Source organism: Schistocerca serialis, chromosome 2 (genome assembly GCF_023864345.2).
Source record: "Schistocerca serialis cubense isolate TAMUIC-IGC-003099 chromosome 2, iqSchSeri2.2, whole genome shotgun sequence".
Taxonomy (NCBI): domain Eukaryota; kingdom Metazoa; phylum Arthropoda; class Insecta; order Orthoptera; family Acrididae; genus Schistocerca; species Schistocerca serialis.
In genome coordinates, this window is record NC_064639.1 from 203,318,405 (window position 1) to 203,333,017 (window position 14,613).

The 14,613-nt window shown below is 43.7% G+C and overlaps 1 protein-coding gene across 1 annotated transcript in view; it reads right to left on the reverse strand.

Annotated features, from left to right (window-relative positions):
• The window catches only part of LOC126456941 (hemicentin-2-like), a 135,670-nt gene that overhangs the window by 98,966 nt on the left and 22,091 nt on the right, over positions 1 to 14,613 (reverse strand). Inside the window, exon 2 of the mRNA XM_050092875.1 lies at positions 13,617 to 13,765. Within this exon, the coding sequence (XP_049948832.1) occupies positions 13,617 to 13,765 (149 nt within the window). The remainder of the gene's footprint in view (positions 1 to 13,616; positions 13,766 to 14,613) is intronic.

Consider the following 14,613-nt stretch of genomic DNA (forward strand, 5'->3'; position numbering starts at 1 on the left):
AATATTTCTATATTCATAATATAATTGCGAAATATGTCAATATCTGCGATAACAAAAATGTAAAATTCAGCCACAGACGAAAATAATGTTATATGATTACAAAGAGATGTTAATAGTCAGCAGTAGTATAAAAGCACCACGTACTGAGTATTCTTTGGTCATCCTCTTTTAGAGCTGAAAGCGATAGGAAGCTGTGACGAAGCGTTTTATGAATGGGTAGACGTCTTTTGTCTGTAGCTAGATTTAGCCGCCATTAGAGGAGAAATTACAAACTAATGTGAGTTGAATATTTGTTGTGGTTTAAATATATTATAATTCATCAAAAGTGTGTATTATTAATGTAAATTAGCTTGCCCATGTCATCTATAATATTTCTTTAAAGAATTTTCAGCATTTTTAGCGGTGTTGCTGGGCTGTGCCGCGACCGAACGATTTGCAGCGGCGGCACATTTAAAAAATTGTTCCGCTAAGAAAAATTAACCAAACCCGTAAATCGGGAACAGATAAAAATTAGCAGTGAATTAAGAAAATGTTCTTCTTTTACAGCGATCCTGAGACTTTTAAATTAGTTCACATTTGTGCATTCATAGGCGGACAGTTAATGTTGAAATTTAACAATTTTGGTCCTTTCAAATAACTTAAATGTATAGGGATGTGTGTTTTATCAGTGATAATTAAACGTCGGCTTGGCAATATTTAACCGTTTTCTGCTAGTAGAGACAGTCTTGTTTTCCATAGCTAACGCCGGGAAAGAATTCAGTAAATATTAAAAAAAAAACCACTGCATTTAGAAAATGTGTGCCAAGGCCGAATTATGTAAAGGATTTAATTCTCAACTAAATATTCTTAATCAGTTAATATGAGTTCACGTAATTTTAAATGTACTTAGTTCCGTGTAAATGAATTTTTTATTACCACACGTAAATGAGAGGTTCTACAACAAAGTTCGTTCGTACGTACAGAAAGAAAGAAAGGCAAATTAACTAAAAGCAAAAAATTTAAAAAAGGTAACTGATTATTTACTTTTATTCTTTAATGAAATTCCATTTAAAAAGACAAATTTCGTTAAAAAAGATACAGGAGATAGCTGCTGGATCTTTTGTTACAAACTGGTCAACGCATCCCTTCACATGTAACAATTTGCAAATAACAACTTGCGTTTTTAGCGTGTTGGACAAACAAATGTGTCATGGCAGGAACATTCCACATCTCAAACTAATTAGTTGATTGAACCTCCCAAAACAGTGTTTGAACAAGAAGTTAATATTCACATTAACGTCATGCCTTCTGCGGAAAAACCTTAACAGAGGCAAAACTGAAAGGATAAAACAAGTTCGAAAAAATTTCTGAAGGCAGAAATACATCGTTGTTTATGATATTTCATTCATGAACTCTAATCCATTTTATGATCTTTCATGCCTATTGACATTTTACTGATTCTCGGGACATAAAAATGTCTACAGGGTGTTACAAAAAGGTACAACCAAACTTTCAGGAAACATTCCTCACACACAAAGAAAGAAAATATGTTATGTGGTCATGTGTCCAGAAACGCTTACTTTCCATGTTAGAGCTCATTTTATTACTTCTCTTCAAATCACATTAATCATGGAATGGAAACACACAGCAACAGAACGTACCAGCGTGACTTCAAACACTTTGTTACAGGATATGTTCAAAATGTCCTCCGTTAGCGAGGATACATGCATCCACCCTCCGTCGCATGGAATCCCTGATGCGCTGATGCAGCCCTGGAGAATGGCGTATTGTATCACAGCCGTCCACAATACGAGCACGAAGAGTCTCTACATTTGGTACCGGGGTTGCGTAAACAAGAGCTTTCAAATGCCCCCATAAATGAAAGTCAAGAGGGTTGAGGTCAGGAGAGCGTGAGGGCCATGGAATTGGTCCGCCTCTACCAATCCATCGGTCACCGAATCTGTTGTTGAGAAGCGTACGAACACTTCGACTGAAATGTGCAGGAGCTCCATCGTGCATGAACCACATGTTGTGTCGTACTTATAAAGGCACATGTTCTAGCAGCACAGGTAGGGTATCCCGTATGAAATCATGATAACGTGCTCCATTGAGCGTAGGTGGAAGAACATGGGGTCCAATCAAGACATCACCAACAATGCCTGCCCAGACGTTCACAGAAAATCTGTGTTGATGACGTGATTGCATAACTGCGTGCGGATTCACGTCAATTGGGCCAACTGGCGGTGAATCGAGGTAGTACAGTACATACTGACGAAACTAAAATGAGCTCTAACACGGAAATTAAGCGTTTAGGACACATGTCCACCTAACATCTTTTCTTTATTTGTGTGTGAGGAACGTTTCCTGAAAGTTTGGCCGTACCTTTTTGTAACACCCTGTATATTACTAGCTTAGTTCCCGTTGGTTCGCTCGCACTGTATGGTCTGCAGAGGTTTTTTTAATTTAATTTTTATGTTGTTCACAAATTACAAAAAAATGGCTCTGAGCACTATGGGACTCAACTGCTGAGGTCATTAGTCCCCTAGAACACAGAACTAGTTAAACCTAACTAACCTAAGGACATCACAAACATCCATGCCCGAGGCAGGATTCGAACCTGCGACCGTAGCGGTCTTGCGGTTCCAGACTGCAGCGCCTGGAACCGCTCGGCCACTCCGGCCGGCTGTGGTAGCTGGAGTCCACAGTTTTTGCGTTCTTGTGGAGATATTTCCACAGCAACTTTCATCCCCTTACAAATATTTCGCCGTGCGGAGTGGCCGCGTGGTTTGAGGTGTCATGTCACGGACTGCTCGGACCCTCCCGCCTGAGGTTCGAGTCCTCCCTCGAGTACGGCTGTTGGTGTTGTTCTTAGCATAAGTTAGTTTAAGCTGTGTGTAATTCTAGGGACCGATGACCTTGGCAGTTTGGTCCCTTAGGAATTAACACACATTTGAACATTTGAACCAATATTTCCGTATATCTAACAGAGAAGTGAAATACCAATATTCATAAATTTAGCTTTAAACCGTTTATTATACAACGAAACATTTCATTAAAAATTTTCATCCCTTATTGCATATAATTCTGAATTTCCAGAAATACTGAAACACATACTTCTTATTTCTAATCGAGAAGACAAATACGAACTGTCGTAGATGTAGCCATAGAATCCTTTAGTACTTTTTAAATAATTATTTAGATTCAGAAAAACTTTGACCACCTGTTTTACCCCCTTAGCGTCTGCATTTCCACAAACACCGAAGCACGTATTTTTTATTTTCTGACTGAGAAGCTATGTGCCAATTTTCGTAGTTGTGGTTTCAAAATTCCCTTAACAGCCACATACTTTCAAAAAGCTTTTCATCCCCTATTTCACCCCCTTAGTGGTGAAATTTCGGACAACCCCTTCTTAAACGATGCCTACAATATAAGAGCCATACCCTCTCCAAACTTCAAATTTCTATCCTCCGCGGTATGGGATGGGCGATGATGAGTTGGTGAATCAGTCTGACCATATTTCATCCCCTTGGGGAATGAACCCCCCCCCCCCCCCCCCATGAACCATGGACCTTGCCGTTGGTGGGGAGGCTTGTGTGCCTCAACGATACAGATAGCCGTACCGTAGGTGCAACCACAACAGAGGGGTATCTGTTGAGAGGCCAGACAAACGTGTGGTTCCTGAAGAGGGGCAGCAGAATTTTCAGTAGTTGCAAGGGCAAGAGTCTGGAATGTTTGACTGATCTGACCTTCTAACACTAACCAAAATGGCCTTGCTGTTCTGGTGCTGCGAACGGCAGAAAGCAAGGGGAAACTACAGCCGTAATTTTTCCCGAGGGCATGCAGCTTTACTGTACGATTACATGATGATGGCGTCCTCTTGGGTAAAATATTCCGGAGGTAAAATAGTCCCCCATTCGGATCTCTGGGCGGGGACTGCTCAAGAGGACGTCGTTATCAGGAGAAAGAAAACTGGCGTTCTACGGATCGGAGCGTGGAATGTCAGATACCTTAATCGGGCAGGTAGGTTAGAAAATTTGAAAAGGTAAATCGATCGTTTAAAGTTACATATAGTGGGAATTAGTAAAGTTCGGTGGAAGGAGGAACAAGACTTTTGGTCAAGCGAACACAGGGTTATAAATACAAAATCAAATAGGGATAATGCAGGAGTAGGTTTAACAATGAATAAAAAAAGAGGAGTACGGGTAAGCTACTACAAACAGCATAGTAAACGCGTTATTGTGGCCAAGATAGACACGAAGCCCACGCCTACTACAGTAGTACAAGTTTATATGCCAAGTAGCTCTGCAGATGATGAAGAAATTGATGAAATGTATGATGAGATAAAAGAAATTATTCAGGTAGTGAAGGGAGACGAAAATTTAATAGTCATGGGTGACTGGAATTCGGGAGTAGGAAAAGGGAAAGAAGGAAACATAGTAGGTGAATATGGATTGGGGCTAAGAAATGAAAGAGGAAGCCGCCTGGTAGAATATTGGGCAGAGAATAACTTAATCATAGCTAACACTTGGTTCGAGAATCATGAAATAAGGTTGTGTACATGGAAGAACCCTGGAGATACTAAAAGGTATCAGATAGATTATATAATGGTAAGACAGAGATTTAGGAACCATGTTTTAAATTGTAAGACTTTTCCGGGTGCATATGTGAACTCTGACCACAATCTATAGGTTATGAACTGTAGATTAAAACTGAAGAAACTGCAAAAAGATGGGAATTTAAGGAGATGTGACCTGGATAAACTGAAAGAACCAGAAGTTGTACAGAGTTCAAGGGAGACCATAAGGGAACAATGCACAGGAATGGGGGAGAGAAATACAGCAGAAGAAGAATGGGTAGCTTTGAGGAATGAAATAGTGAAGGCAGTAGAGGATCAAATAGGTAAAAAGACGAGCTCTAGTAGTAACCCTTGGGTAACAGAAGAAATATTGAATTTAATTGATGAAAGGAGAAAATATAAAAATGCAGTAAATGAAGCAGGCAAAAATGAATACAAACGTCTCAAATATGAGATCGACAGGAAGTGCAAAATAGCTAAGCAGGGATGGCTAGAGGACAAATGTAAGGATGTAGAGGTTTATCTCACAAGGGGTAAGATAGATGCTGCCTACAGGAAAATTAAAGAGACCTTTGGAGAAAAGACAACCACTTGCATGAATATCAAGAGCTCAGATGGAAACCCAGTTCTAAGCAAAGAAGGGAAAGCAGAAGGGTGGAAGGAGTATATAGAGGGTTTATACAAGGGCGATGTACTTGAGGACAATATTATGGAAGTGGAAGAGGATGTAGATGAAGATGAAATGGGAGACATGATACTGCGTGAAGAGTTTGACAGAGCACTGAAAGACCTGAGTCGAAAAAAGGCCCCCGGAGTAGACAACATTCCATTAGAACTACTGACAGCCTTGGGAGAGCCAGTCCCGACAAAACTCTACCGTCTGGTGAGCAAGATGTATGACATAGGCGAAATACCCTCAGACTTCAAGAAGAATATAATAATTCCAATCCCAAAGAAAGCAGGTGTTGATAGATGTGAAAATTACCGAACTATCAGTTTAATAAGTCACAGCTGCAAAATACTAACGAGAATTCTTTACAGACGAACGAAAAAACTGGTAGAAGCCGACCTTGGGGAAGATCAGTTTGTATTCCGTAGAAATGTTGGAACACATGAGGCAATACTGACTCTACGATTTATCTTAGAAGAAAGATTAAGGAAAGGCAAACCTACATTTCTAGCGTTTGTAGACTTAGAGAAAGCTTTTGACAATGAGGATTGGAATACTATCTTTGAAATTCTGAAGGTGGTAGGGGTAAAATACAGGGAGCGAAAGGATATTTACAAATTGTACAGAAATCAGATGGCAGTTATAAGAGTCGAGGGGTATGAAAGGGAAGCAGTGGTTGGGAAGGGAGTGAGACAGGGTTTTAGTCTATCCCAGATGTTATTCAATCTGTATATTTAGCAAGCAATAAAGGAAACAAAAGAAAATTTTGGAGTATGTGTTAAGATCCATGGAGAAGAAATAAAAACTTTGAGGTTCGCCGATGACATTGTAATTCTGTCAGACACAGCAAGGGACTTGGAAGAGCAGTTGAACGGAATGGACAGTGTCTTGAAAGAAGGGTATAAGACGAACATCAACAAAAGCAAAACGAGGATAATGGAATGTAGTCGAATTAAGTAGGGTGATGCTGAGGGAATTAGATTAGTAAATGAGACACTTAAAGTAATAAAGGAGTTTTGCTATTTGGGGAGCAAAATAACTAATGATGTGGCAGTAGAGAGGATATAAAATGTAGACTGGCAATGGCAAGGAAAGCGTTTCTGAAGAAGAAAAATTTGTTAACATCGAGTATAGATTTAAATGTCAGGAAGTCGTTTCTTAAAGTATTTGTATGGAGTGTAGCCATGTATAGAAGTGAAACGTGGACGATAAATAGTTTAGACAAGAAGAGAATAGAAGCTTTCGAAATTTGGTGCTACAGAAGAATGCTGAAGATGAGATGGGTAGATCACATAACTAATGAGGAGGTATTGAATAGAATTGGGGAGAAGAGGAGTTTGTGGCACAACTTGACAAGAAGAAGGGATCGGTTGGTAGGACATGTTCTGAGACATCGAGGGATCACCAATTTAGTACTGGAGGGCAGCGTGGCGGGTAAAAATCGTAGAGGGAGACCAAGAGATGAATACACTAAGCAGATACAGAGGGATGTAGGCTGCAGTAGGTACTGGGAGTTGAAGAAGCTTGAGCAGAATAGAGTAGCATGGAGAGCTGCATCAAACCAGTCTCAGGACTGCAGACCACAATAACAACAACAGGGGTTGAATTTCCAAAAACAGTGAAACACGTATGTCTTCTACTCCAAGCGAAAAGCTAAACATCAATTTTCAAAAAATTTAGCTTTAAAAATGCTTTCCCAATGAAATATTTTCATGAAAAGTTTTGTCCCCTATTTCACATCTTAGTGGCTGAATTTCCAAAAACAGTCACATGCATGTGTTTAATTCTAACAGAGAAGCCAAATACAAATTTTCATAGATTTAGCTCCAAAAATACTTGCACAATGAAATATTTCCATAAAAACTTTCATTTCCCGTTTCACCCCCGTAGGGGTTGAATTTCCAAAAACAGTGAAACACGTATTTTTTATTTCTAATTGAGCAGCCAAATTTAAATTTTCAAAGATTTAGCTTTAAAAATGCTTTCATAATAAAATATTTCCATAAAAAATCTCATCCGCTATTTCACCCCCTTAGGGCTGCAGTTTCCAAGAACAGTGAAACACGTATGTTTTTATTTGTAAACGAGAAATCCATACTAGTGTTCACAGATGTATCTTTGAAAATAGTTTAGTAGTTCTTTATAATTATATACTTTCAAAAAAAGTTTTCACCCACAACTTCACCCTCATAGGGTAGGCTTTCGAAAGATGCTGAAACGCGTATTTCTTTATTTCTGACCGAGAAACCAAATACCAGTTTTCATAGGTCTAGCTTCAAAATTGCCTTAATAACGACATTTCTTAAAATAAAAAACCTTCATCGCCTATTTTGCCCCCTAAAGGCCGCAATTTTGTAACGACTGAACTATATACTATATGATCAAAAGTATCCCGACACCCCCAAAAACATACGTTTTTCATATTAGGTGCACTGTGCTGGCAGGTACTCCGTATCAGGGACCTCAGTAGCCATTAGACATCGTGAGAGAGCAGAATGGGGTGTCCCGCGGAACTCACGAACGTGGTAAGGTGATTGGGTGTCACTTGTGTCATACGTCTTTACGCGAGATTTCCACACTCCTAAACATCCCTAGGTCCACTGTTTCCGATGTGATAGTGAAGTGGAAACGTGAAGGGACACGTACAGCACAAAAGCGTACAGGCCGATCTCGTCTGTTGGCTGACACAGACCGCCGACAGTTGAAGAAGGCCGTAATGTGTAATAGGCAGACATCTATCCAGACCATTACACAGGAATTCCAAACTGCATCGGGATCCACTGCAAGTACTACGACAGTTAGGCGGGAGGCGAGAAAACTTGAATTTCGTAGTCGAGCGGCTGCTCATAGCCACACATCACGCCGGTAAATGCCAAACGACGCCTCGCTTGGTGTAAGCAGCATAAACATTGGACGATTGGACAGTGGAAAAACGTTGTGTGGAATGACTAATCAAGGTACATAATGTGGCGATCCGATGGCTGGGTGTGGGTATGGCGAATGCCTGGCGAACGTCGTCTGCCAGCGTGTGTAGTGCCAATAGTAAAATTTGGAGGTGGTGGTGTTACGGTGTGGTCGTGTTTTTGATGGAGAGGGTTTGCACCTCTTGTCTTTTGCGTGGCGCTATCACAGCACAGCCGTACATTGATGTTTTAATCACCCTCTTACTTCGCACTTGTTGAAGAACAATTCTGGGATGGCGATTGCATCTCTCAACACGATCGACGCCTCTGGCAGGATGGTTACACGACAATAACATCCCTGTAATGGACTGGCCTGCACGGAGTTCTGACCTGAATCCTATAGAACACCTGTGCGATGTTTTGGAACGCGGACTTCGTGCCAGGCCTCACCGACCTACATCGATACCTCTCCTCAGAGCAGCAGTCCGTGAAGAATGGGCGGCCATTCTCCAAGAAATCTTCCAGCACCCGACTGCATGTATGCGTGCGAGAGTGGAAGCTGTCATCAAGGCTAAGGGTGGGCCAACACCATACTGAATTTCAGTATTACCAATGGAAGGTGCCACGAACTTGTAAGTCATTTTCAGCCAGGTGTCTGGATACTTTTGATCACATAGTGTAAGTCAGATCTCCACTTTCACCAAATTTCAAGTTTCTATTGATAGCGGTTTTGGCTGAGCGATGATGAGTCAGTCAGTCAGGACATTGCCTTCTATACAGGGTGGTCGGAAATTCCCGTTACAAACTTCTAGGACATGTAGAGGGTAGTGAGTACATATCATTTTGAATAGGAACCCATGTCAATCCCGCGTCCAGCCATCCTGATTTAGGTTATCCGTGATTTCCCTAAATCGCTATAGGCAAATGCCGGGATGGTTCCTTTGAAAGGGCACGGCTGACTTCCTTCCCCGTCCTTCCCTAATCCGATGAGACCGATGACCTCGCTGTCTAGTCTCCTTCCCCAAACAACCCAACCCTCCATGCGCGGAAACGTGTCGTTTCCTTTCTACGACAGTTTCAATGCAGGTGATTATCTCATCCACAGGAATGTACTTAGGCGTGACCCAGTACAATTGTTGCAATCCATTTGAAAAGAATACTGACTCGTTCCGTTATTACTTACGCATCTGCATTACAATGTACACCTTATGGTTTAAATTAATCGACAACAACAAGAACCCAGCATCTACGGCACCAGCCGCAACGTACCGATGCCTTACAACAGCGGCTCGATGTGGCGACCATCAACGTTGTTATACACATTGTACCTCCGAAGCATGTTCTGGTACACTCTCTCCATCCCACCTGGTGTATCGTCAGTGTCTCGTGCAGCGGCTAGAACTCGTGCCAGCAGATCTTCCTCTGTCACTATAGGTGCCTCATAAATTAGGCTCTTCATACGACCCCACAAGAAGTAGTCCATAGGGGTTAAATCCGGCGATCGTGGCGGCCACGCGGTTGGATCACCACGGCCTATCGATCTTTCACCATGCCGTCTGCTGAGATGTCTCCGGACAGCCAGTGAAAAGTGAGGTGGTGCTCCATCATGCTGAAACCACAATTCCTGACGGACATTCAGTGGCACAGCTTCCAAGAACCGGTCCGTTACGTGTCGTAGGAAGGCTAAGTATGCGGGGCCAGTGACCATGGATGGAATGAGGTATGGTCCAATCACATGACTGTCCAGAATACCTGCCCACACGTTAATTCCAAACCTCTCTTGAAATTCCTGAACATGCGTGGCATGAGGGTTTTCGTCCGCAAGACACGGCTATTTCGAGCATTCCGGAGACAATCCCTTGTTGACCTACATTCATCTGTGAAGAGAAGTCGACGTGGAAACAGGGGCGCGTCGATGGAACGGTGCAGGAACTACGTGCAGAAGGCGACGCGTTGAGGAAAGTCAGCTGAACCCATAGCGAGTACCCTTTGTAAGCGGTACGGATGTAATTGTTGCTCATGCTGGACGTCCAAGACGGTACTGTGACTAACAGCCATTGCACACGCAATTGTTCGCGAACTATCTGATGGGCTGTCTTCAGTGCAACGCAGTACACCTTCTTCAAATTCGGGAGTGAGGCGTCGCCGTGGAGCACCACAGTGGTGGTGGTGGTGGTTAGTGTTTAACGTCCCGTCGACAACGAGGTCATTAGAGACGGTTAGGGAAGGATTGGGAAGGAAATCGGCCGTGCCCCTTCAAAGGAACCATCTTGGCATTCGTCTGAAACGATTTAGGGAAATCACGGAAAACCTAAATCAGGATGGCCGGAGACGGGATTGAACCGTCGTCCTCCCGAATGCGAGTCCAGTGTGTTAACCACTGCGCGAGCACCACAGTCCTGCCTCCTCACGGAGAAGGTACCCGTTTCTCGTAGCAGTTGTGTAACTTAGGCAAACAGTTTCTGCGATGGAGTGTGACGGTGTGGTAAACGTTCGTGATGCAGCCGACTAGCAGCTCTTCCTGTACCTGCAGCTTCGCCATACTCAAGGAGCATGTCTGTGTATTCCGCAAACGTGTACTGCACCGTGTTTCCTCTATCGGTGACGCACAGGTATTGACTCGGTCTAACAGCAAAGCGGACAATAAGTCACATCTGGGGATCGTTTGACTACACGTCATCGTGTCTACCCGTTGCATACCAGGACAGGGAACTCTGAGACTTACTACCCTCTACAACTCCTAGAAGTTTGTAATGGGAATTTCCGCCACCCTGAATATAGAGAGATTAAACGGCTAACTGGTGCACAGTATACAGTCCCAGTTGCAGGTTAACTACACTACTGGCCACTAAAATTGCTACACCACGAATATGACGTGCTACAGACGCGAAATTTAATCGACAGGAAGAAGATGCTGTGATATGCAAATGATTAGCTTTTCAGAGCATTCACACAAGCCTGGCGCCGGTGGCGACACCTACAACCTGCTGACACGAGAAAAGTTTCCAACCGATTTCTCATACACAAACAGCAGTTGACCGGCGTTGCCTGGCGAAAAGTTGTTGTGATGCCTCGTGTACGTATGAGAAATGCGTACCATCACGTTTCCGACTTTGATAAAGGTCAGATTGTAGCCTATCGGGATTGCGGTTTATCGTATCGCGACATTGCTGCTCGCGTTGGTTGAGATCCAATGACTGTTAGCAGTATATGGAATCGGTGGGTTCAGGAGGGTAATACGGAACGCCGTGCTGGATCCCAACGGCCTTGTATCACTAGCAGTCGAGATGACAGGCATCTTATCCGCATAGCTGTAACGGATCGTGCAGCCACGTCTCGATCCCTGAGTCAACAGATGGGGACGCTTGAAAGACAACAACCATCTGCACGAACAGTTCGACGACGTTTGCAGCAGCATGGACTATCAGCTCGGAGACCATGGCTGCGGTTACCCTTCACGCTGCATCACAGACAGGAGTGCCTGCGATGGTGTACTCGACGACGAACCTGGGTGCACGAATGTCAAAACGTCATTGTTTCGGATGAATCCAGGTTCTGTTTACAGCATTATGACGGTCGCATCCGTGTTTGGCGACATCGCGGTGAACGCACATTGGAAGCGCGTATTCGTCATCGCCACACTAGCGTATCACCCGGCGTGATGGTATCGGGTGGTATTGGTTACACGTATCGGTCACCTCTTGTTCACATTGACGGCACATTGAACAGTGGACGTTACATTTCACATGTGTTACGACCTGTGGCTCTACCCTTCATTCGATCCCTGCGAAACCCTACATTTCAGCAGGATAATGCACGACCGCATATTGCAGGTACTGTACGGGCCTTCCTGGATACAGAAAATGTTCGACTGCTGCCCTGGCCAGCACATTCTCCAGATCTCTAACCAATTGAAAACGTCTGGTCAATGGTGGCCGAGCAACTGGCTCGTCACAATACGCCAGTCACTACTCTTGATGAACTGTGGTAGCGTTTTGAAGCTGCCAGGGCAGCTGTACCTGTACACGCCATCCAAGCTGTTTGACTCAATGCCCAGGCGTATCAAGGACGTTATTACGGCCAGAGGTGGTTGTTCTGGGTACTGACTTCTCAGGATCTATGCACCCAAATTGCGTGAAAATGTAATCACATGTCAGTTCTAGTATAATATATTTGTCCAACGAATACCCGTTTATCATATGCATTTCTTCTCGGTGTAGCAATTTTAATGGCCAGTAGTGTAGTTCCGCTGTCTCCCATCACAAAATTCTTGCCCTGCACAATTTACGAAACAGTCACTACACGGAAAACCCCGATCCCGCCCCACCCATTCCAATGATTCTTTAAAGCATCGAACTCTCATGTATAAACCACTGTCAAACGACTTATTTACTTTACAAATGAATTAATGTGTTAAACTGGTTTCATTAGACGTTTTCAGTTGGTGAGAGATCTGGAGAATGTGCTGGCCAGGGCAGTAGTCGAACATTTTCTGTATCCAGAAAGGCCCGTACAGGAGCTGCAACATGAGGTCGTGCACTATCCTGCTGAAATGTAGGGTTTCGCAGAGATCGAATGAAAGGTAGAGCCACGGGTCGTAACACATCTGAAATTTAACGTCCACTCTTCAAAGTGCCGTCAATGCGAACAAGAGGTGACCCAGACGCGTAACCAATGGCACCCCATACCATCACGCCGAGTGATACGCCAGTATGGCGATGACGAATACACGCTTCCAATGTGCGTTCACCGCGAAGTCGCCAAACACGGATGCGACCATCATGATGCTGTAAACAGATGGTCTCCGAGCTGATAGTCCATGCTGCTGCAAACGTCGTCGAACTGTTCGTGCAGATGGTTGTTGTCTTTCAAGCGTCCCCATCTATTGACTCAGGGATCGAGACGTGGCTGCACGATCCGTTACAGACATGCGGATAAGATGCCTGTCATCTCGACTGCTAGTGATACAAGGCCGTTGGGATCCAGCACGGCGTTCCGTATTACCCTCCTGAACCCACCGATTCCATATACTGCTAACAGTCATTGGATCTCAACCAACGCGAGCAGCAATGTCGCGATACGATAAACCGCAATCCCGATAGGCTACAATCTGACCTTTATCAAAGTCGGAAACGTGATGGTACGCATTTCTCCTACGTACACGAGGCATCACAACGAAGTTTCACCAGGCAACGCCGGTCAACTGCTGTTTGTGTATGAGAAATCGGTTGGAAACTTTTATGTCAGCACGTTGTAGGTGTCGCCACCGGCGCCAGCCTAGTGTGAATGCTCTGAAAAGCTAATCATTTGCATATCACAGCATCTTCTTCCTGACAGTTAAATTTCGCGTCTGTAGCACGTCATCTTCGTGGTGTAGCAATTTTAATGGCCAGTAGTGTACCCGCCCATTGGTGCGCTAGTGTCGCTCCAACTGCCACAAGGTAGCAGCTCACTCAAAAACGAGTATTTAAGTTAAAGTGTGACTCACCTGTGAAACTTTGTCGCTGGAGGACAGGGGGCACTTGATGACCATAAAGCTGCCGACGGCAGCTGTCACCGTGGAAGAGTAGTTGCTGCTGGAGACACCGACTTCCGTGTTCTTTCCCACAGAAGAGCAGTCCGCGAAGCTCAGTGACCCTGGAGAGACAACGGACCAACACATGTAAGCTAAGGACAACATTGGTTATTATAATGTGCTTGTTGGAACGTCCTATGCTGTACATCATCACAAGCCTCCAGTGCGCTGGGAGAAGATAATAACATAAATATGGAGTGTGAATTACACCATATAACTGACTGACACATGCAGTGACGTGTAAAACTGTCCATACAAGCCTGACTTACCCCATAAGAATGAAATGTCCTCGTCCTTGCAAAGCTACTCTTAGAATGGCACAATGCTGGTGACGAGAACTTATTATTTATTTATTTATTACTCTGTAACCTATTACCTATACTTTAAACACAGGCTGTACTCGCTCTTACGTACAGGGCGTGGACAAAATAATGTGAACACCACACTACATGGTACATCTTGTTGTAAGATGGCACCGGTGCGTACGTGTAAATAGTGTTATTCTAACTGATGGACCCATTTTCAAAAGTTCGATTTATTCAATTACAAATCCAAAATGAACAAGTTTTATACCAATGAAAAGAGGACGTTTCAAGGTTTTTTTTTCATAATGTTCGATATCAATTTAATACACTACTGGCAATCAAAATTGCTACACCGCGAAGATGGCGTACTACAGACGCGAAATTTAATCGATTTCCAACTTTGATAAAGGTCGGATTGTAGCCTATCGTGATTGTGGTTTATCGTATCACGACATTTCTGCTCGCGTTGGTCGAGATCCAATGACTGTTAGCAGAATATGGAATCGGTGGGTTCGGGAGGGTAATACGGAACGCCGTGCTGGATCCCAACGGCCTCGTATCACTAACAGTCGAGATGACAGGCATCTTATCCGCATGGCTGTAAC